The sequence below is a fragment of the Phascolarctos cinereus genome, unplaced genomic scaffold (assembly GCF_003287225.1).
Source record: "Phascolarctos cinereus isolate Bilbo 61053 unplaced genomic scaffold, phaCin_HiC Scaffold_2;HRSCAF=192, whole genome shotgun sequence".
In the NCBI taxonomy this organism is placed as follows: Eukaryota; Metazoa; Chordata; class Mammalia; order Diprotodontia; family Phascolarctidae; genus Phascolarctos; species Phascolarctos cinereus.
The window spans coordinates 338,917,919-338,942,185 of NW_027555625.1; the positions used below are offsets into that span (position 1 = coordinate 338,917,919).

A 24,267-nucleotide genomic window follows, 5' to 3' on the forward strand; every position below is an offset into this window, starting at 1 on the left:
AAATAATGTATAATAAGCCTGGAAGGGTAGTTCGTATAATTGATTGAAAGGTACAGAGAAACCTTGTATTGTACTTGTCTGCTTATTTTTTAAAAATTGTTTTTCATCACCTTAAAGCCTCTCCTGCAACAAGATGTTTTCCATGCATGTTAGAATCATATATGATTCCTTGAAAGATATAACTTTATTCAATGAACCTCTGATTATTAATATCAAGGACAGGGACTGGACATCTGAGATGATGAAATTTCTTCTAACAATGTAAATTTACCCATTCTCTGCAACATAATCTTAGAAAGTTACCTAGATGTTAAGTGATTTGCACAGGATCACTGGCAGTATGATGGCATTTGAATCTAGGTCTTCCTGGCTCTGAGGCTAGCCCCCTATCCACTATGCCATTGTTGTTCCGTTGTGCGGTCGTGTCCAACTCTTCGTGACCCCACAGCACACCAGGCCCTTCTGCCCTCCATGTTGTCCATGGGGTTTTCCAGTGGAACTCCTTTTGTCAGAACTCTCCATTATGACCTGCTCATCTTGGGTAACTCCGTGTGTCATTGCTCATAGTTTCACTGAGTTATGCAAGCCCCTCTGCCACAAAGTAGTGATCCAGGAGGGCACCACTATGCCATGTGGCCTCACTATTAATATCAAATGAAGCTTAAAACAGAGATATGTTCATCAAAGGTGTTGGCGCCGTAATGAAAGATTTCCAGAACTGAGTCCAGCTAAAAGATGGTGATCTTATAGATGGTGATGTTCCTTTCAGATAATGATAGCTAGCATGTATATGGCCTTTAAAGTTTACATAGCACTTTCTGTACGTGATCACATTTGATCCTCACAACTCTGTGAGGCAGATATTATCTCAATTTACAGATGAAGAAACTGAGGAGGAGAGAGGTTGTAACTTGCCAAGTTTATACATCTAGAAAGTTCCTGAGGCAGGATTCAAACTCATGTCTTCCTCACTCCAAGTCCAACATTCTATACACTTCTGGCCACCTTGTAGATGACATTGTGATTGTGCTAAGACCTGGAACACTGTAGATGTAACTGGGATTCATAATCATTCAAAAGAGTTTGGGCTATTTATCAATGTGGAAAAAAAAAGATTAAGAATGTCTATTTTCTAAATGAAATAGTGAGATGGTCTATCAGTATATATATGTCCTAGATAAACAATGCAGACAATGGGGGAAGAGTGGGAGGTGGGTGGAACTGAACAGGAGTAAGAGCAAGCTAAGGAGACTGTTGTTTTTAATGACCCCTAACTTCTCCATAAAACAAAACTCAATATTCTTTTAGTGATACCATATGGTTGTGATCATGGAATATCATATTCTCTAAAGAATCAAAATTATGGGTCACACATCACCAAAAAAAGCATTATAAAAAGAAGCAGTGCAAAAGATCAAAAGTGGTCTTTTATACTTCATTACACATCAAAGTAATGTACAACAGGTAGCTAGTATTTGTATAAGTTTAGGATTTGCAAAGCGCTTTCCCTATATTACCCCATTTGATCCTCAACTCAACTTATTGTAGAAATAGCAATTTACAGATTCCAAGTCACACAGCTTCTCTGAGGCAGGATTTGGATTCATGTCTTCCTGACTCCCAAATTCAGTACTGTACCAACCATACCACCTAGCTGACCAGTGAGATATAAGAAAGTCTGCTGGTCATATAGCAAAAGTGAGAGATAACAGAAGGTATTGGAGAATAGAAGGACAAGACTGTGTCCCCCACAGTCATTTATGTGTCAAGAGACTTAGAGGAAGGCCCCCAGCACATTGGGTACAAAGAAGCATGAGCAAAAATCTTACTGAGTGAGAAAATGTAGGAGCTGTGATTTGTATTATGGAGGAAGAAGTCATATAGCTGATATTCAATGACCCTGTGAATCACTGAGTTAGCGACTTAATAATTTTGTTCTGTTTTCATGATCATAGCAATTTATTTTATATTTTAATTTTGTACCTTTGTATGAAGAGCAACCTCCAATTGTTCCCTCAAACTGTTCAACAGACCACCAAACTTAAAACTACTCTTTCTTAATAGTTCCTCTTTCTGCCATGGTAAGTTCTCATTCTAAAATTTCACCTTATTTTAGTTTTGATTTGTACTGGTATCACCAACATTTATGTACACATTTTAACTCATTCGATCCTTACAACCCTTTGAGGTATGTGTGTGTGTGGACGGGGTTTGGGGGGAGCAGTTTTTATTTTCCCCACCACGATGAAACTGAGACTTTTCTCGGAGTGAAGTAAAGACAGAACTTCTTCCTACAGTCAGCGCTTTTTCAACTACTTTATAGATAGCATTTGATATAAATAGATTTCCTTAATTCTTTGAATAAAAACTCACTTGGAATAAAATGCAAGCTAAGACAGGAAAATCCCTTCATAGAATGATAGGATTCACAGTTGGAAGGTGCTTTTGAGGTCACTTAGTCCAACCCCATTCTACAGATGAGGAAATAGGCCTGGGGGGGGTGGTCCAAGGTCACATGGGCCGGATTGGAGGCCAAGTCCAGATTCACCGTCAGACTTCAGCCTGACTTCCGTGGAAGGCGTAGCCCAGGTCCGGGTTAGGCTGGGTTAACACTAAGTTTTAAATTTCAAATTATCCCATGCCCTGTACGGGTGGCGGGAGTTTCCACTCAGGGAAACCACAGGTCTGGAGTGTAAACACGCAAACACAAACACACACACACACAAAACACAACCACAACACAGTTTTAAAACTGCAGAGAAAAGAGATTCTTCGGCTGACTGCATCATCAGAAGTATCGGCAGCCCGGGAGGCTCACAGGGCACACCCAACCCCGGCCCAGCCAAACGCGGGGCGCGTGACAAGTCCAGTACAGCCGCGTGGGCTTCTTCCATACGTCTTCCCTAGCGACGCGGCGCGGGGCAAGAAGGGCGGGAGGCCCCCGGGGGCGTTTGGCGCGGCGCGGGAGCCCAGGTCCGCCCGGGCGTGTGGCGCGGTGCTGGGGGCGGAAGGAAATACGACGGAAACGGGGTCAGGCCAGGCGAGAAGGCTGAGACAGAGATGAGGGGCCCATTTAGTAGGCGGGGGGGGGGCAGGCTGGCCCCGCACGCTGGCGGATCTTCCCAGGGGTTCTCAACCCTTGAACTGGTGAAGCGTCCAGAACGAAAGAAATGGAAGCGTAGGGGAAGAAGTGAAGAGAAGAGGGCGGGAGAGCGGAAGGCGGATGAGTAGCTCCAGACACCTCCCAAGCCTTACTGTTCATTGACCCGCCCCTCTCCGTCACCCACGGGAGCCCTTCGGGCCACCATACTCCGCGCCTCTCCTTTTCCCCTCGTGGCGCCGATGACGCGAGGCGCTAAGAGCACTCTTACAGAGGTCCCTTTCTTCCGAACAGTCGGTTGCCCGCCGCTGCGCCTGCGTGGCTGAGAGGGGAAGTGAGGCGGTTTCCTCGGCGCCTTTTCCGGCTGTGGCTGGGGCTGAGCTGGGAGGAGGAAGAGGAGGAGGCGGCGGCGGCGGCAGCAGCAGCGTCGGCCGGGGGACCCTGCATACAGGGCGGTGGCCGGAGGTAACTGCTTGGGCTGGGTGGGGAAGGCGGCTACTCGGGTCCTCCATTTATTTCCCCCGAGTCCCGGCGGTAATCCCATTCTTGCTTCCTTCCTCTCTGTTTCCTTCCAGGTAGCTCACCGAGTCCCTCCGGGAATCAATGACCTGACGAGGAGCCGGAGCCGCCGCTGTCGCTCGGGTGTCGAGGGTCGGTGGTTCGGCGGGCGGGCGGGCCGGGGTCTCCGGCGGCGGCGGCGGGGCCAGGAGAGACGGCAGGCGGTCCGAGGAGCGGCCCGAGCGGGAGCGGCGGCGGCGGCGTCGCTCGGTGCCTGGGGGGGAAGGGCAGTTCCGGGCTGGGCCTCACCAGGGCGGCGGCTCCCCGCGGCGCAGCTTGTGGCCGGCGGCGGCTACTGGAGGCAGCCCTTCTTGGGGCCGGTGATGTCCGCCTGAGTGGGCGCCCGGGACTCGGCCCCTAGGCGGCGGCGGCAGCGCCCCCATTGCAGGCCGCAGGGCGTCCTCGCGGCTGGGCGGGACCGCTTCGGTTTCCTGGAGGCTGCGGCGGCGGTGGTGGCTAAGGGGACGCGGGACACCTGAATGCCCCCAGCCCCGGCTCCTCCGACGCGATGGGGAAGGTGCTGTCTAAGATCTTCGGGAACAAGGAAATGCGGATCCTGATGCTGGGGCTGGACGCCGCCGGCAAGACCACTATCTTGTACAAGTTGAAGCTGGGCCAGTCGGTGACGACCATCCCCACCGTGGGCTTCAACGTGGAGACGGTGACTTACAAAAACGTCAAGTTCAACGTGTGGGACGTGGGCGGCCAGGACAAGATCCGGCCGCTCTGGCGGCATTACTACACCGGGACCCAGGGGCTGATCTTCGTAGTGGACTGCGCCGACCGAGACCGCATCGACGAGGCCCGCCAGGAGCTTCACCGCATCATCAACGACCGGGAAATGCGGGACGCCATCATCCTCATCTTCGCCAACAAGCAGGACCTGCCTGATGCCATGAAACCCCACGAGATCCAGGAAAAACTGGGCCTGACCCGGATTCGGGACAGGAACTGGTATGTGCAGCCTTCCTGCGCCACCTCAGGGGATGGACTCTATGAGGGCCTCACATGGTTAACCTCTAACTACAAATCCTAATGAGCATTCAGCGCCCATCACACCCCCTCCCCAACTCCCCTCAGGAGAGAAATAAAAAAAAAAAACATTCATAGGATTATCACCACCGTCACCTCCAAATGCCACTTTCTCTTCTTTAGAATATGGACTCTGGAGTTACTGTTTTACAGTTTGGGGGGTTTGGGTTGGGGTGGGGGTTCCTCTTGTTTGTTTTTTCTTTTTTTTCTTCTTTTTTTTTTTTTTGCTTTGCTTTAGGATGCTCTAGTCTGACATTTGACATGAACACAAAGTACTAGGTGCTCTTGTTGACTTCCAGCAAATGGGGTGGGGGAAAATATAGCAACTCTTTGAGATGGTCCTTTATAATAATGGTTTGATTATTTTGAGGGAATCTTTTTTTTCAATGTATGTCTCCCCCCTTTTACCCAGTTACCTTATCACTTGCTGTAGATGGCTTATTTTGCATTCATGCAGACGATGTTGCAAGTCTGTTTCATCTAGTAAACTGAAAATTATTGCTTAATCAAACTGCAGTCTGTCTTTTATATTTAAGGACTCTTTTTTTTTTAAAGAGTTCTAACTTTAGTAATTTCAGGTGTGTCCTTTCATATCTAAAACTAGAATGGTAAGACCTTGCCTGCAGTAGCGAACAAGTGATACCATTGTAATAACTTGCAAGTGCAAATCAGTAATGTTAAAGCAGGTAATGTAAGAAGTGCTTTGAAATGTTAGCTATTAAGTTCTGAACATACATCATGCATGAGTAGGGATAAAAACCAATTTGCTGTACCACATAGCTAGCTGTTCCCTGAAAGAAAATGTGAACATTTGAACAGGCCATAAAGTTAGCAATTTTGCTAAATTTTCTCTCATTGCTTTTTTGTTCACTTCTGATAGTAGTATAAAAATTATTCAGGCAATAGAGCAATAATGGTACACACCACTTTGATAGCTGAAACATTTTGTTACATTTTAACAAAACAAATACTTTTTTTAGTTGGCTGATAAAATAGCAAAAACCAACAGTGAATTTTGATAATTACTAGTCTGTTTACTGTTGTCAGTTTGGAAATATTTTTAAAAATTCAAATTATATCAATCTTTTTTCCTAACTGCAAAAGCAAGCATTCCAGTTTCCATATCACAGCTGATGTAAGTTGAAGAAGTAAGTAATTTTTTAGAATTTACGAATTATCTATATCTTAATTATCAGTAAAAAAGATGCATTATTTTTAAAAGTTTGACTTAATTTTGTGAGAATGTAGATTTCATTCATGCAAGGTGGTAATCAGATATTTTATTAGTTCACATTTATTTAAACTTAGAAGAAAAGGAAAATTGATGAATAACTAGATAAAATCCACTGATAAGAAATGCCAAGTAAATAGTGGAAAATATGTAGGTAATGAGCCTACATGTGACAATGAATGTAAATTTATAAGTCTTGTGAAAGATAACCAGTTTGTCCGTTTGTCAGCTACAGTCAGTATAACTAGACTACATTGTTAACTGGATAGTTGAGAGTATTTTGAATCAAATGTTAATAGTTGGTACAGAATTGTGCAGCAGCAGCTGGTTTTTAGCCTCAGATATTGATTTTTAGAGTTCATTAAAAAGTTAAAACTTGGAATTTAAAGAATGTATACTATAAAACCAGAAATGAGGTGGTGTGTGTGTCTGTATGTCTGTGTGCATTTAGGGTTTGTGAAAAATCCACAAAAGTCTGAATGAGACACCCTACTACAGTTGTGCAGTATTAATCCTGCATGTTTTTTGACCATAAAATGTATGATGGTGCTTTTTACCAAAGATATGAGGGGCTTAAGGTTATAGAAAATTCACTTCTTGACATTAAACAACTTGGACAAATATTTTCCTTAATAGACTAATAGATAATAAATTTCTGATTCTGTGGAATTTGTATGGAATAGGAACTAAAATTCCTGCTGTAACTAGCAGTTTAATTTCAGGGGCAAGGCCTCTGAAAATTAGGTTGATTAAAGAAAACATTTTGGGTACCCTTAAAAAAAGAATTCCTAAGCTCCATCATAAATTTAATTCATAGTCTTTTGAATGATTCTAATTTTTAAGGTGCATAAAATATGTTTGTAAAATGATATTCAAATATCAGAATGTACTAGTAACACCTGAAATAAGATAAGCACAGAAAATTCCCAAACTGGAGGAAAGTTGAGGCTCTCATGCTAATAGTTCTTTGAAATTCTTTTTAACATTTCTTTTTCTGGAAACAAGCAGTTGGATTGGTTAGCTTTCAATTTTTTAATATTAAAACCGTGTTGTTTAAAAGGTTTTTATATGCTTAAGTGGTTTCTTTTGAATAGGTGAAAAAGTAATGAAAATTATTTTCAGGTTCTTTGAAATGTCTGAAAAGAGAAAATGAACATTTTGAAATACAATAGAACTTTGAATACCTTTTAGTAAGCAATTGTAAATTTTACTTCAGATTTTCCTTAATGGATGAAAAATAGATTATAATTTTTCTAGTTAAATTCAGCCATAACCATTAGTAATTATGGGGCTGGTAATTACAGCCTACAGGGAAAAAAACCATATCTTAAGAATTCCAGTTATTTTTAAGTAACAGTTTGAAGTTTAAAGTGCATCAACTTCTGTGTTCATGTTTTATAAGATGCATTAAGTTTTGAATGAGGTTAATCTTGTCTGAAAAAAGTAAATGAGTCTCTAGACTATCTCCCTGACAAGTACAGTACTTGGAATTGTGTTTTTAATGGCTGTAGTGTTGGAAAAGAACTAATATACAGAAAATAAAGAAATTACACAGCGGTTTCTCATGGTATATTACTTGTTTGAAACAGTCAAGCATATGGTATGTTGGGTTCCAATATACAGAAAAGAGTATAAAGTGGTTTTGTTCACTTGGGGTCTTTGATATCTGATATTTGTTTGTCTCTAGTTTTAGGAAGTGCATGTTTTTGGTTTCATAAGGTGCATTTGGGTCTTTATATTTTTATGCAGAAAAAACCAACTTGAACAGTCATAATTCCTTGATTTTAAAATAGAACATGGACCAGAGATATAATTGAGAACTACTTAAAAGCTTCGATGTAGCAGCTTGTTTTGTGATTATTCACATACAATATGTGAATTTTTGGAATACAGTTACATTCACAAAGAATGTGGCCTACTTTACTTTTTACATTTTGGAAGTCCTACAGGGAGGGTTTCTTTGATAAAGATAGAATAGCAGCTGCTTATAAAATGGCTTAGTAAATGAAGGATACTTCAGATACTTCATTTTTAAAGAATTTTATTTTAGAAAAAGTCACACCTTTGTATTGTTTAAAAAAACAATACCCTTCATCCCCCATGAAAATCTACATGATTATATGCTGTCTTATTGTTAATTAAGTAGTTTCATCCCAATGACAGTAATTGAAAATTTATAAAATGTCACGTATTTATGATAAGTGATAATTGTATGATATGGTATAGTGGAAAAGAACACTGGATTTTGGAGTCAGAGGACATGGCTTTGACTCTAGGCTATGCTACCTGTGTGACCTTGAGAAAGTTGCTCAACTCGGTTTTCTTATCTGCAGTATGGGGAGTTGGACCAGATGATCCCAAAGGTCTCTTCCAGCTCAAAATCTTATAATCCTTTGTTATGTATTAGCCTTAACTTGTTTTTATGTTGGCTTACATACAATAGCTACAATCCAAATGGGGACAGGTTCACTACATTCCCAGAGTTAGTACTTGCATGCTGATGCTATGAGATAACTCTGTCTTAAATGTATATCTGTATATATTAAAGGAAGTCCTACCTCTTTCCTTATTGCTGAAAAAGAGATATAAAACTATGTAGCAATAATAAAAAATGACTTTCAGTGACTAAACAGTCATGCACAAAAGCTTAATGTCAGTTTTACGTGGGATGTAGCTGCATTTAGTATTTATATATAAATTATATATTTTTAAAGGTTAAAAAAAAGGTCAGTATTAGGCAGATCCCAAAATGGCAGGTCAAAGTGAGCCTTAAGATCATAGAATCAGGTTTAAAGCTCGAAGGGACCTTAGAGGTTATCTGGTCCAACCCCTTCATTTGACAGATGAGATACTGAAGGCCCAGACTGATAGTAAAGATTTACTAGAGGTCCCACATGCAATGAATGACAGCTAGGATTTGAACTCAGGTCCTCTAAATTCCAAATTTAGTACATGATGTTACACTGTACTGCTTTGTTGATACAAGTAACTTTGTCTTGCTCTATTAAATTTACAAATAAAGTTGCTAAGCTGTATGTGTATTCTGAAGTGAGTAGAAAATATAGATGGTATGAAAGTGATTGACCCTCTCTTAAATATGTATCACTGTATGTTAAGACAAGTGCTACTTCTTTATTGCTAAAAAAGAGATATGACTATGCAGCAATTATAAGTAATGACTTAAAGGCAAGGTAGAAGTTTGCTGTGGAGTATTCTGAAAATGATAGTTTTAAAAAATAAGTTAGGATTTTCCATGGCAAAACAGAAAACAAAAAAACTGGATAAAGGGGCAAGTGGCTTTAACTTACCTGTATTTCCTGTGGGGAGGGTGAGACTTTCTTTAAGGCCTCTGTCAGCTTTAAGAGTCTATAATATGTAGTAGAACAATAAGAAATCTGTTTTAACTATGGTATATCAACCATCCTAAAGGTATTTATAATAAGAATCTCAATTTTGAAGTTTCTATATTTTCCCTCAGAAGAAGGAAAAAAATGACCACTTTTGAGTATTTTAAAAGGAAGTAGCTTACTTGATGTAATTATTTTGCCCTTTTTTTTATGGGCAATTGGGGTTAAGTGACTTGCCCAGGGTCACACAGCTAGTAAGTGCCAAGTGTTTGGTCTGAGGCCAGATTTGAACTCAGGTCCTCCTGACTTCAGGGCTGGTGCTCTGTCCACTGCGCCAATTATTTTGCTTTTTAAAACCATTTTAATGCAGCAATTTAAGATACTATAGAGACTTCAACAGTTGTGTGTTGAGCTACTTTATGTTAAGCACTGTGGATATAAATACAAAATAGTCCTTGCTCTTAAAAGTACTTGCATTCTACTAGGAGAAAACAACATGTGTGCAGTTAAGTATATTCAAACTAATTTTTGTGTGTGTGTGTATGGAGTTGACTGTTAAGGACTAGAGAGATGAAGGAAAGCCCCCTGTAGGCCGTGTAGCACTGAGCAGGATTCTGTGAGGCACAACTGTGAAGGGAGGGCCTTCTGGACATGGGGGACAAAATGGACAAAGACAGAGTCAGGAGATAGAGCACCATGTACAATCCACAGCAAATACATGGCAGAAACAGTGTGGCTAGAGAATTTGTATAGTCAGGGAAGATAGGTTGGAGTCCGATTGTGAAAGTTAATAATGCCAGACAGGAGTTTATTTTTTCCTAGAGGCAATCCAGAATCAGTGCAGTTTCCGGAGCAAGGAAATAACATTCATACCTAAGGTTTAGGAGTAACTAGCTGGCAGCTGCATGGAGGATGGCTTGGAAAGGGAAAAGACTGAGTAGACCCAATTAGGAGGCCACTGAAAGAGTCCAGGTAAGAGGTTCATAAGAGTCTGAAATGGGGTGGTGGGGGCTGTGTGCATGGGGAGAATACTTAATTTAAGAACACCTAGATAGTCATTTGCATTTTCATTGCTGATGTACTAGAATAACATGCTCAGATGTTTACAAAATGTCTATTGTACTTATAGAACATAAGTTTATTAGTCATTTATTAAGCACATTGCTGAAGTGCTGGAGATACAAAGCAAGGTAAAAACAGCCCCTATCCTCAAGGAGTTTCTTAATGGCAGACAATCTGTAAATAGGTACTGGAAAGTAAACTTTGAAGTTGGAAGTTAGACATGAGGTTGAAACTTTAGAGGGGAAGAACCTAGTGAAGGAGATAAATGAACTGAGTATTTGAGAAAAGTAGGTATGTTAGACGAGGTAGAAGTGAGGAAGAAGAGCTTTGCAGGTATGGGGGACTGCCAGCACTGTGGCCTAGAGACAGGAGATGAAGTGTGATGTGAAGATGATGTGAGGATAGTTCAGTATGGCTAGATCAGAGAGTGTGTGAAAGACAGCAAAGTGTAAGAAGTTAAGAAGGGACACTTTGTGAAGAGCTTTAAATGCTAAACAGAACTTTATATTTGATTCTAGAGGTAATCGTGAGCCATGGGATTTTATTGAGGAGTGACATGGTCACATTTCAGGAAAAACACCTTGGCAGTTAAGTGGAAGATGAGAGCAGGGAGTATCTTGAGGTAAGGACCAACTGGAAGGCTATTGGCAATAGTCCAGGTAAGAGGTGATAAGGGCTTATATTAGGGTGTTGGCTGTGTGTAGAGATGGGGATGTAAGTGAGATGTGAAGGCAGAAATGGCAAAATTTGTCAATGTATTGGGTATGTGGAGTAACTACAAGTGAGTTAAGGAGGAAAACGGTATGAATTGGATGAGTTCTGTTTTGGACATGTTGAGTTTGAGATGCCTATGGGACATACTGTTTGAAATGTCTAATGGGCAGTTAGTGATCTGAGTCTACAGTGCTGGACAGAGATGGACTAGATAGATCTGAGAAACATCTGCATAGAGATGATAATTGAATTTCTGGGAGCTGATAAGATCACCAAGTCAGAGAGTAGGGAGGAAAAAGAAAGCCCAGGAGAGAGCCTGGTGGGTGGGGCAGTCACCCACTGTGGATTGTGACATGGTTGAAGCCTGAGAAGGAGAAGTCAGATAAATAGGAGGAGAACTAAGTGAACAAATTAGCATCATGCTGCAGAAAGGTCAAAAAGGATGATGGAGAAAAGACCATTAGATTTGACAATTAAAGTACATAATTGGTAACTGTGGAAAGAGCAATTTCAGTTGAATGATGAGATTGGAAGTCAGATCAGAGTTTAGAAGAGAGAACAGAGGAAGTGGAAGTAATGGATTGGTTTTTTTTCATGAGGTAAAAAACAATAGCAAGGATGACGATCAAGTGAGGATTTTTTTAAGGATGGAAAGGACGTATGTGTGACAGACACAAGGGGACAGTTCAGGGAAACATGTTGAAGAATTGGACTTGGCAAGGAGAATGGCAAAATCATCAAAGATTGGAATGAATGAGTTGGTTGGATGATGTCAGAGGGATGTGAGTTGTGATGAGAAGAAATTTCTTGTGAAGGGTCTCAGTTTCAGTGAAGGAGAAATCAAGGTCCTCAACTGAAAGGATGGGAAAAGGGCTGCAGAGTATGGCTTGAGGAGAGTCAAGGAGGTTTAGAACAGACAAATTATGAGAGAAAATCAACGAGGAATATAAAGAATTATTTTGCTGAAGTGAGGACCAGTGTGAGGTTAGGTAATGTAAACTGTAGTGGACTCAATCAACATAATTGTATGATTTTCTCAAGCTCTCTTTAGTAGCATGTGAATAGGATTGAAGGAGATGGTTGGCAGGAGCAATCCGGAGTTGTAGTTTTTGTCAATGTTTGCTTGGCAGTACAGGACAAGAGGGTAAGGGATTTGAGAGAAGGTGATAGCATGGAGTTGAACTGGTTCATCATGGGGTTAAGATAGGCAGAGGAAGACAGCGTTAACAGTCCAGGAGTAATGGTCTAAAGGGTTGAGGAGTGGAAGTGTTGGTCTGGATGAGGAACAAGAACAGTGATATAGGGGTCACAAGACAAAGAAAGATGGAATGATGAGATAAAGGAATTTAGAGTTTATGAATGTGGAAGTGGACCATCTGTGAGTGATTGAAAGATGGAGAAGTAGGTAATGGGAACTGAGTAGAATGAGGAACTGGTCAGTTAAGGTATTTGAAGGACTATATATCTATAATTACATATATAGATATGTATATACACTGAGCTATATACTGAACTGATGAGAAAAGAGAGACTTAGGAGTCATGCCATGAAAATCTGAATTGGGCAATGCATTTGTATAATGAACTTAGGAGAAGAGATTGCTGAGTAATGATGGAAAAGGGAGAGTTTGAAGTAGGATGGAGAGCAAGAAATATTCTGTTATGAGTGAGTCTTGTGGGGTGTGAAAGAAAGCATAGCTGGAAAGGATGGCCAGGAAAATAGTATCTTCAGGACACTGCTTAGTCCCTGGAACATATTCTTCAATCCAATGACCCTGGCCTCCTGGACGTTCCATGAACAAGGTGCTCCCATTTCTCACCTCTAGGTATTTTTTTTGGCTGTCCCCCATGTCTGTCCCTCTTCTGTCCCTTCCTCAACTCTGCCACTGACTTCCCTGGTTTTCTTTAAGTCTCACATAAAACCCTATCTTTTACAGGAAGCCTTTCCCAGCTTCTCAATTCCAGTGCCTTTCTTCTATTAAAAAGTATATAGCTTGTTTGTATATATTTCTTTGCATAGTCTCCCCTGTTAGATTATAAACTTCTTGAGGGCAGGAACTGTGTTTTGCCTCCTTTTATATCCCCAGCGCTGAACACAGGGTCTGGCAAATAGTAGGTGCTTAATAAATATTTTTTGATTGATTGATTGATTTTCATGTGCCTAGAGAGCTGGCCTTGGTGCCGGGATCATCTGGGTTCCAGGCTTATCTCTGATGTTGCTGTGTTTCACCTTGATTAAGTTATTTAACCTCACAGAGCCCTAGATAACTCTCTAAGTTTTAAGTTGTAGAGAAGATGCCAACCTGTACTGAAAAGGAAGTTACTCTTCTGGGACTCCTTACACCAATAAAATCACAGGTCCAGGCCCTATTTCATTCCCTATTCTTCATATGGAGTCACTGTTCTAGGCCCTAGAATTACCAGTCTTTTAAGATTATAAAAAAAATCTTTTGAAAAGTTTCATATGTGATAGCTTAATTTGACTTTCAATTCAAGTTCACGTCTCATTCTGTTATGCATCTGTGTGAGAGCACTTTTCTCTAGATGAGCCATGTTTAGAACTGGCCCAATTGACTATGCCATCATTAAAATGTGGTTTTGGGTTCGTGGTAGTTACTGTAATTGAGTCCTAAGCCCAGTATTTCGTATTTTGAAACCCTTTATGAAGGAAATTTTCTTACTGACTTAAAAGTTAGGAACAAAAGAGGGCGGCTGAGAGCTAACTTCTTTTTCCATTCCTCATTTAACCAAAATTAAACTACCAAATGACTTGTGTTTGCTCATTATTTTTCCACATTAAAAAAATTTCTTCTTACAGAGCTCTCCCTGTGTTGTCTGTACTATAATAATTAGTTTCTATAATTGTTGACATTTTAGACTTTGAACTAAGTAAGCATGGGCAAAATCTAAGAACTATGTTAGCATAATTGTACAAGTATTCATGAATTTACCAGTTTTTAGAACTTAGTAAGATGATCAATTTAGCTTTATTATTGTTATTGTTTGAAGGTCCATATAAAGAGAACATTATACTTTATTGTGCAACAAGCATTTAAATGCTTATTATGTGCAAGGCACTGGGGGTACAAATATAAGGTCCCTGTGACCTTATGGACCTGACCTTACATTCCACTGGGTGATAAAATAGATGACTAAGTGTGGAGGGGCAGGGGAGAGAGAAAGAAAATAAGAATAAACTAAAAACTTTGAGTATCATCAAGAAAGGCTTTGTGTTGTAGTTGGCATCTAAGCTGAATCTTGAGAGAAGCTAGGAGTTCTAAGAGGGTCGAATGAGAAGGGAGTTCATTCCAGGCAACAGAAATGGGAGGTAGAATGTCAGGTCCAGGTAACAGCTAGTAGGCAACTCTGGGACTTGAGAGTGCATGAAGCAGTTTGGAAAGGTAGGTGAGAGCCAGATTGTGGAAGGTTTTAATTGTTAGGCCGAGAAATATGTACTTTATCCTAGAGGCAAGAGAAAGACATTGAAGGCTTTTGAGCAGGGGAGTGACTTGTTCAAACCTGTTATTTAAGAATATTGGAAGCTCTGTGGAGGAGAGATTAGAGAGAAGAGAGACTTGAGGCAGGGAAACCTATTAGGAGGCTGTTGGCAGTCAACAGTACAGGTGAGAGGTGCTGGTTCCATAAGCAGAGAGAAGGGGGTGTTTGAGTGATGCTGTGGAATTGAAAAGATCTGGCAACAGAATAGATATGAGGGGTGAGGGAAGATTTGAGGATGACTGAGGCTGTGAACCTAGGTGATGGGAAAGATGGTGGTGCCCTCAGCAGAACTAAGAAAGTTTGAAGGAAGAGTGGGTGTAGAAGATACTAGTGTGAGCTTCATTTTAGACATAGTAAGTTTGAGATACCAATGGGACACACAAGCTGAGCTATCTGTCCAGCAATTGGCAATGCAGGACTGGAGTTTAGGTGAGAGATTAGTGTTAGGCATATAAATATAGATTTGATAGTTGAACCCTTGAGCCCCAAGGATTGCTGATCACTGAAAAGAGGAAAAAGAGGGCCCAGCATAAGGCTTGGAGGTAGTGGGATATGGATGATGATTTAGCAAAAGAGACAGGAATGGTCAGACAGCACATGGAACCAAGAAAAGAATAGTGTCACATGGCAATCAAGGGAGGAAAAAATAGCCAGGAAGAAGAGGTGGTCACCAGTGTCAAAAGCTGCAGAGGGGTCAAATAGAATGAAGACTGAGAAGAGTATTTAGCAATTAAGAGGTCTTTAGAAACCTTGGGATCAGGTAGTTTCAGTAGACTAATGGAATTGCAATCCTGTTTGCAAGGGGTTGAGAAGTGAGTGGGAAATGAGAAAATGGAGGCAACAAGTATAAACAGCTAATTTTAGGAGGTTGAAGACAATAGCTTGAGGGGTTGGCAGGATCAAGTGCATGTTTTTTTAAGGTCAGGGAAAACTGCTTAGGCTTGGAGGCATCAGAGAAGGAGCCAGTGGGTAAAGAAGTGATTCAAGATGAGCAAGAATATAATGAAGAGGACAGGATGCTGAAGCGGGATCAAGAATACAGGTAGAGGGGTTGGCCAAGGAGAAGGACCAATCTTTCTCAGACTGGAGAGAGCCTATGTAGGGTAGTGAAATGGAGGAGAATAAATGAAAAAAAAAATTGAGCATTTATTTTGTCCTAGGCATTGTCTTAAGCCATATGGTTATATAAATACCAGCAAGACAGTTCCTGCCTTCAAGAAGCTTTGTTGTCGTCAAAGAGATGACAACACATAAGGATGTGGTGGCTAGTGTTTTGGAGAGGTTCAGTCGGAGGAAATAGTGACTGGAGTAAGAGGGCAATTGATTAAGATGTCAATGCCAGGAATGGTAGTGTTGCTTTGATTATTCTTTTCAGCATCTCAGTTGGGGTGGTGGTGGTGATCAGGCTCATGATCAGGCACAATGAGACATAAAAGAATGAGAGGTCATAGTGGGGACAAACGATGGGTTTGGGAATGTGGGGCAGAGGATCAGATGGAAAGAGGTGATCAGAGAGGAGTTTCAGCGTTTGAGATTAAGGAGATAACACAGGGGTAATGATGAGATTCAAGATATGATTATTCCCATGGGTTGCTTAGGTAGAATAAAGCTGTGGTCATGGAACTTGAGGCTGATCCTCAAGTTCCCAGGTTGATCCCCTGGAAAGCATCCACATCCCTGAGTCTGAGGGTAGCAGTTGGGGTTGAGATGAATACTGGGAGCCAGATTGGGTTATTTGAAGAATTAGGGAGAATGACATGGAGGCCTGTAGAAACCTCTGACCAGAATCTGGGCCAGGTGATACAGACAGGAAAACTCAAGAAGGAAAGGTCGCTCAGTCTCTGCAAAGAAATGACCTGGAAGCAGACAAGAGAAGCAAAGAGTACATATCCTTCCTGGATCATTTTGGACTGGGATTTGAGAGAAGGAAACCATTGATATTGGAAAAGTTGGCCAGAAGTCCAGTGTCTTCTTCAGGGACCCAGGTTTCAGTTAGCACCAAAAGATCAGAAGAGTATGCAGAGAGCAATGATGAAGAGAAATTTGCTTTAAAAAAAAAACCAAAAAAGTAGGCGTGCTAGAGGTCAAAAATGGAACAGGAGGGAAGGGGAAGATAGAGACTGGAAGGGTAGGGATGAGATTGTGGATTGAGGTTACAGTGAAGGGATTTTTGCCTCACTAAATGGTACTCTCATTCATGGGGATAAAAGGAACAGGAGTGGCTTGTTTATAGGATGAGGGAAGAATCAGTTGATGGGGGTCCTTTCTTGGCCTGCTCCCTCCCCCTCAACCTCAAGGTCCTATAATGACTAAGTGGGTGAGTATAGTCATTGCAGAGGCAATGAATTCAGCTTCCGAGGCTATTTGGACAATCTGGGGACAGTGAGTAGGCAATAGGGAATTCTGCCTGGGTGTCTGGTTCAGTCAAGGTCTGTAAATAACTGGTGCTCTGGGTACCCAAGGTGGATAGAACTCATTAATGCCAGCTCCTCTAGCTTCATCCTTTGTATGGTGAGGAATGAAGCATAAGCAAAAGATATCCATCTAAATTGCCTTTCTGAAATCTTTTTAGACTCTTGGTGAGTGAATATGATCTAACAAAATTATATTGTCTACATAGTTTTAAAATAAGTATTTACTAGTTCTGTGAGTTGTATGACCAGTATTAAGTAATTGTTAGTATGAACTCTGTGGAAGAGATTTCACAGATGAAAAAGGGACAATTTAGTATTACTTTAAAGAAATAATCTGTCTTTTTTAGTCATAAAGTTTTTCTATCATCCCAGATAAGGAGGCCTTGCCCTGAGGAGACTGTTGCATCCAGGTGGGCAAAAGGAAGTTTGTTGGCATAATTCTGCCTCAGAAATGTGTGATTAGAATTAGTTGGCTAACGTCTAATTTTGTTGTAATTCTGCACAGTGGATAAATCTGTTTTGAGTAAAAGTGGATGAAGACAAAATTGGAGAACCTCAGGGTTTTTTTAGACGAATACTTTAAAGTACAGGATGAAGGTAGGAACTGGTCTTGTAATTTCACTGGCATAGGAAACTCCTGTATGAGGAAACTTTCTCTATGGATACACAGTAGTACCGTCTCTGCAACTTGGTCTTACTTAGAAAGTCACCTAAAACAGAAGTGTCAAATGCCTGCTGCATGCCACCTCCTGATTGAAATGTCATTGGGAAATAGTTAACAAAATGAAAAAGAAAGAAAGAAAGAAAAATACAAGAAAACATAGATATAATAATGAAATTACATTTTAAAACTAAGTTTGATGCTACTGACCTAGAGCATTGAGTGATTACATGAGACTTGTCCAGGGTCACATAGCCAGTTAGAGGCAAGATTTGAATTCAGGCCTTCCTGGGTCCAAGGTAGGCTCCGTATCTACTATGCCACATTCTTTTAAGCATGTACTGTATTTCGCTGCATAGTTGTCATAGATTTTATGACAAATTTTCTACAAAAAAGTGGGTTGCAACCATTATTTGGAGCTTTAAAAATTGTGCCAGTATTACTTAAAAATCACTAAACTGTCTTTGGTACAAGATTAGGATGCACAGAATACTTGTAAATATATGTTAAAATGGGGAAGATGCAAGTCTCACATGACTTACTCATGGCAGCTTCACCTGCCTGGCCCCCTCCTGGCTCCCCCCTTGCATCTATGGCTTTTCATTGGGTTGAGTGACAATACCATTAGTACTGCAGTACTCTAAACAAAGCATGCACGTTGGCTTTTGGCAATATACTGACGATGGGCTGAGAATTCTAGGCTTGCTGCTTATGATACGCCAGAGGTAAATGCGTATCCATATGCTACTGGTGAATACATCACTACTCTGTTTACCTGGTGTGACAAACAGGATTATACCATGCGATGATTACACCATTAAAGGTGTAAACCAATTTTTGGACTGAAAAAACAGGGTGCGACAATTACATGGTGGCTACAATTATGCAGTGAAATACAATACTTCAGATAAATCAGCAATTAAGGATGTAGTTAACCTTTCCACCTTAGTACTGCTAACATAAAGCTTTTTTTTTCTTTTTTAGAGCAGTTATTTAAAAATTTTGTTTTGTTTATTTTTGATTTGGACCTGTGATATCATTGGTGGGGGCAACTTAGCAACTTCCTTTGTTGATACAAAGAGGTTGCCTCAAGAAAATGAGGTGAGCTGACTTGCCCATTCTCACAAAACCATATTGTCAGAGGTAGGACCTGAGTCCATGCATATTAAAAAGGGAGATTGGGGAGCACAGTATACAAATTTATCCTTCCCTTAGCTATATAACATATGTAATTATATACTATGATAATACATATTATATATTAATTATAACTATGTTGTATAATTACTATATAGTATCATAAGATATGTTACTATAGATCAACTATAGCAATATTATATATAATATATGCTGCATAACAATTGTGTGTTATGTTATACATTTAAGTAGCTGTATATTAAATTTAAGGAATTAGCATAGAGGGCATTTGGGTGAAGGTGAGCAGATGTAGAAATAATATCACTGGAGTATACTACAGAGTACCCAGAGAGAAAAGAAATAGAGGAGGTCAGAAATGAGATCTTGGGCCTGCTTGGCACAGTCTTATGAGAACAATGATGGACTTTAGTTATCTGTACATTGGCAAGAACTCTATTTTTCCAAGTTGTCTCTATTACCAGTTGTAAGAGAAATAGGCTATTCATTAATACACTGAGTGCCTATGATATATAAAATGGCGTATATGAAAAGAAATGAACTCATGTAAATGAAATGTGAATATTTGATAAATTTTGCCTAGTACAGATCATTATAAAATACCTGGAAAAGTTCATTTTACCTGTGCATATGTGTTTATAAACAGCTAAATATCCCTTGATTTTATGATATTGATGTGTTTCTCTGAAAAGTTAATGTGTGAAATGAAATTTTATATATCAGAACTTTTGTAGGTATATACATCTAATATCAGAGATGTGTTCTTAGGAGAAAATCCTACCAGTGGACTTACTTTTAATGAGGGAATGTGTTTTAATGGAACCTAGCACTGTGAATTATTGACTTATAATCTTGTAGTGATGATTTGGCTCAATTATATGTTCATTCACTTTGGGGATTCTCAGTAAAATAATGTTGTGTCTTCACATAGTAGGGGTAGTTCTAGTCATTGTCCTGATCCCTATTTTTTAGGCATTGGTACCAGTTACCAATACCTCTAAACATTCAGATGTATCAGAGCAATTCCCAGTTATATAGTATATTGTTTACTAAGCATATTCCCCTCAATCCTGTGTGAGTGATATTATCCCCACTTTATAGATGAAGAAATTGATTTCAGGGATATAACTCTTCCAAGGTTACAAGGCTAAGGATCAACAATGCTAGAATTGAAACAGAGCATTGGACTTGCAATTGTGGAACCTTTCCAAATACCAAGATGCACCCTTAATAAATTTATTCCCTATTTTATAGTATTTTTTGGTAAGCTGCTTTCGGTGATACACCTGTACTTCATAGTGACAGCAAAAACACTTTTAAACTTCAACAAATTAATAAACATTTATTAAGCACTTACTATTTTCGAGGCACTAGGGATACAAAGACAAATGAAAATGGTCTTTGCCCTCAAGTAGCTTATGTTCTATTGGGGGAGGGAAGATACAGCACATACATAGATGTGTATATACCAAGTAACTTCAGGTGGCAAGAGGACCCACACAGATGGGGAGATCAGGAAAGTCATCTAGGATGTGGCTTTTTAGCTAAACCTTGAAGGGAGTTAGGGATTCTGAGAGATAAAAATGAGGAAGGAGAGTATCCAAAATGTGTGCACACAAGTAAGAGGTGGAATGTTGAATTTGGGGAAACTGCAAGTGAGCCAGTTTGACTGGAATGTAGAGTGCTTGGAGAAAGTAATTTGAAATCAGTCTGGAAAGAGTGCCATATAAAGCCCTTCACAATCTGGCACCAGTATAACAAATGAAGTGATTGGATTTGATGACCCCTGAGGTTCCTACCAGCTCAAAATCTATGATCCTATGATCAGTAAGGAGTAAGTCTAGCTTCTAGAGCCAAGGAGTGATGGTCAGATCTGTGGTTTTGGAATATCTATTTGGCAGTTTGTTGTGGAGGATAGGGGAAAATGGAAGTGGAGAGACCATGTAGAAGATTCTTTTAAACTGATCCAAGCAAGATGTGATGGAGGGCAAAAATAAGATGGTAGCTCTGTGGGTGGAGAAAAGGAGAGGATTTCAAGAGATCAAGTGGAGATCAATAGTCGAAATCAAGTGACAAGATTTGGTGACTGGATATGGCAATTGAGGGAAGAGAGTGAAGAGCTGAGGGTAATTGTGAATCTGACTAGAAAGGATGGTGGTATGCTTTCACATAGATAAGGAGCTAAAGAGGATTGGGTTTTGGGGAGAGATAAAATTCTATTTTTGACAAACTAGATTTGGAAGACCCTTGGGTCATTCAGTAATGTCTACTAAGTATTTGGTGATGAGAAATTGTAGTGCTGAAGAAAGACTGGCTTCAGATACAAAGGTCTGGGAATTTACCTGCTTAGTAGAAAACTTCTACCAAAGTTGAGCTCATCCTCTAATGGCCATGTAACAGTGGCCCTCTTGAATGATGTGCCCAGTACATCACAGAGTCTAGAAAGTTCTATAGATTGGAAAGACTTCTAGTATGGACCCAGTAACGGACCATATTTCTGTTGTTCAAAGACCAAGGAAGGCTAACAAAGTTGAGGCTGGCTCATCTCTGTGCTCACAAGGTTCCTTTTGTCCATTCATGTGCAATGGATTTTTTCAGGAAGGGTCTTAGCTGGGGGAAGAGGAACATTATACGTAGATTTTTTCTTTGAAGGTAATGTTAAATACCAAGCGACCACCTTCTTTTTCATTTAATTTCTCCTTCCTTCCTTCCTTCCTTTCTTTGTCTTAACGTACTCCCTAACACTGATAGGCATAGAGCTTTGACTTGCTCTGCTTCCAATCTGGATTGATTCACTTTTCTTTAGGCAGTCTGGTGGTTCCTACTTCCAGGGGCTTACCCTATTAATGCTGAATTTAGCTTGGACATCTGGTCTTAGAACTCCATAGCTCAAGAAATCATCTAGCTTCTGCCTTCCTAGGAACTGGAATTATAAGCAAGTACTATAATGCCTGACATATCCCTTCTTTTTCTGCACCCAGTTCATTTATCATGTAATTCAAAGAAATATGCAGTGATCATTTTTGTATCATGCAGACAGAATATAATCAAGATATCATTGGTTTATAGCCCAGTTTTATAGGTAGTAGATAAGGCAAATGTCTGTTGAGCTTGTGTTTTTTATTTATTTACTTACTTTTTCTTTCTATACCTGTTATTTAATCAGTTGTGTAGAACTCTTGCTAAGTTGCAACTCTTTTGTAATTTATGTGCCTGGAGCATCAAGGATTTAAATGATTTGCCCATGGTTACACAGCATGTGTCAGAAGCAGATCTTGAACCCAGTTTTTCCTGACTCTTTTGTTTACTATAGCATAACTGTCTTTCTGGGATTATTAAAACTAGATAATTATGTTAGTGTACTTTACACATTTCTATTTTCCATTGTTCATGACATTAGATTCTTGACTCTGAGTAAACATTTTAATAGTAGATCTTTTTCTATTTCATAATTTCACAGAGCCACAATTTTCTTAGTTGTAAAACATAAGTATTGGATAGTATCATTGGTGACTGGGGGCTCCAGCAGAAACTCTGAGGGTATGTGTTGGAGGGTGACCCATTCTACCTCTTTAGGATAACCAACCTGGGGCTCTTTTTTTTTTTTTAACACGGCAAGACCTACTCTTAGCCTCCAATACTCCTACTCCCTTTGCTTGGCAAGCTTCTGACCTCCCCTCAGGGTACTTACTGAACATGGTGGGAAGGCAGTGTCCTGGGCTGTTAAGAGCTCACCCTAGAAATTATTAAGTTGCTGGCATCGTTCTAAGCACTATATAAATATGTCATTATTATCCCTATTTTACAGTTCAGGAAACTGAGGCAGACAAAAGATAACTGACTAGCTCAAGGTCACACAGCTAGTTAGTATCTGAGGCCACATTTGAACTCAAATTTTTGTTACTGCAGGCCCAACACTCTATCCACTGTACCACCTAGCTAGCTGCTGCCTCTAAGGTGGGGCAAAGTGAGTCACTGGCCCAGATGAGTTGCCATGGCAGACCACTTCACATTATTCCCACCACCCCCTCCCCAAATCTCCTCTTCTTTTGAATTTCCCAGTTATTCTGAAAATTACCAACATCCTTCTAGTAATTCAAATTAGAAACTTTAATATCATCCTTAGCTCCTCACTCTCCTTCACCTCACAAATATCCAATCAATTGCTAAATCTTGTTTCTTCTTCCAAAGCATCTCCTGCATCTTTCCCTTTCTCTCTACCCACACAGCCACCACCATAGTTTATACACTTAGCGTCTCTTGCCAAGAGTATTGTAATAAACTCCTAATTGATTTCCTTGTCTCAAGTATCTTCCCTCTCCAACTCACTCTCCTGTTGCTAAAGTTGATTTTTCGGTGAAGTACAGTTTGGACTATGCTGCGCCCCTGTTTAGTAACCTCCCATGGCTCCCTGTTGTCTCTAGGATCACATGTTATGTTATATTTATCTCTTACTTTTAAAATGTCAATTTTTGTGTGTTATAGAATGTATATACTTATATAATTGCTATATGTATAATATATATTAATACTACTTAATACAGAAGTATAAATAAGTAAATAGGCATATGTTGAGGGGTATATCGTTAATTTTTTTACTGATGTGGTATGTAATAAAAAATGTTTGAAGAGCACTGGACTAGATGATCTCTAAGGTCTTTTCCATTTTCCTGTGATGCTATAGATATATTTTATTAAACATTTTTCTTTTTATTATGAACTTGGAAAAAAATGAACCTTTCCTGACCCAAAGAATATAAAAAAATAATAATGATAATAGCTAGCATCTATATGTACATTTATAAATATATATAGATATGTATATATATGTATATATATATACACAGGTGTATATATATATATGTATATAATATGTATATATGTATCTATATATGTATATATATAAAACATGATAGTTCCAGCGTTGTCCTGTGTCTCCTTCTGAACTTCCTTTTCTTATTTTTGGTTAATTATTTTTTAATGATTTATTGATGTTCTTTTCTTCCTTCCTTTATGTTTAGTATCATCATCATTATTCTCCCCCTGCTCCCTTCACCCCCCCTCCCAGAAAGAAATGAAAGCCATTCTTTATAATAAATAAATAAATAATCACCAAAAAAAATCCATCTATTGGCCATGTTTAAAAAATGTAAGTCCCATTTGCTACCTCTAGTCCATCATCTTTCTGCCAGGAGATGGAAAACATGATTAATTGCCTGTCTTCTGGAATCATAATTACAATGTTGGGTTGGTGATAATTCTTAAGTCTTTCACAGTTTTTCTTTATATTATAGTTATCAATTGTTTTGTGTCTGCTCACTTCACTTTATGTCTGTTCATACAAGTTCTCTCAGGCTTCTCTGAATCTGTTCCTTTTGTAATTTCTTAGGGCATAAAATCCATTCCATTCAAATACTGTGATTTGTTCAACCATTCCCTAATTGATGGGCAACCACTTTGCTTCCAGTTCTTGACTACAATAAAGGATGCTGCTAT

General features: G+C 39.8%; 2 protein-coding genes across 2 annotated transcripts; both read left to right on the forward strand.

The window, feature by feature from the left end:
• The first annotated feature begins 2,638 nt into the window (after positions 1 to 2,638).
• Positions 2,639 to 4,000, forward strand: LOC110211664 (uncharacterized). The gene is made up of 3 exons (XM_078149181.1): positions 2,639 to 3,040; positions 3,353 to 3,565; positions 3,676 to 4,000. The coding sequence occupies exons 1-3, from the start codon at positions 2,639 to 2,641 to the stop codon at positions 3,991 to 3,993; spliced, it is 933 nt and encodes a 310-aa protein (XP_078005307.1). The 3' UTR covers positions 3,994 to 4,000.
• Positions 4,001 to 4,042: 42 nt separating this feature from the next.
• Positions 4,043 to 7,481, forward strand: ARF6 (ARF GTPase 6). Its single transcript, XM_020991316.2, has one exon. The coding sequence runs from the start codon at positions 4,167 to 4,169 to the stop codon at positions 4,692 to 4,694; it is 528 nt and encodes a 175-aa protein (XP_020846975.1). The 5' UTR covers positions 4,043 to 4,166; the 3' UTR covers positions 4,695 to 7,481.
• The last annotated feature ends 16,786 nt before the right edge of the window (positions 7,482 to 24,267 follow it).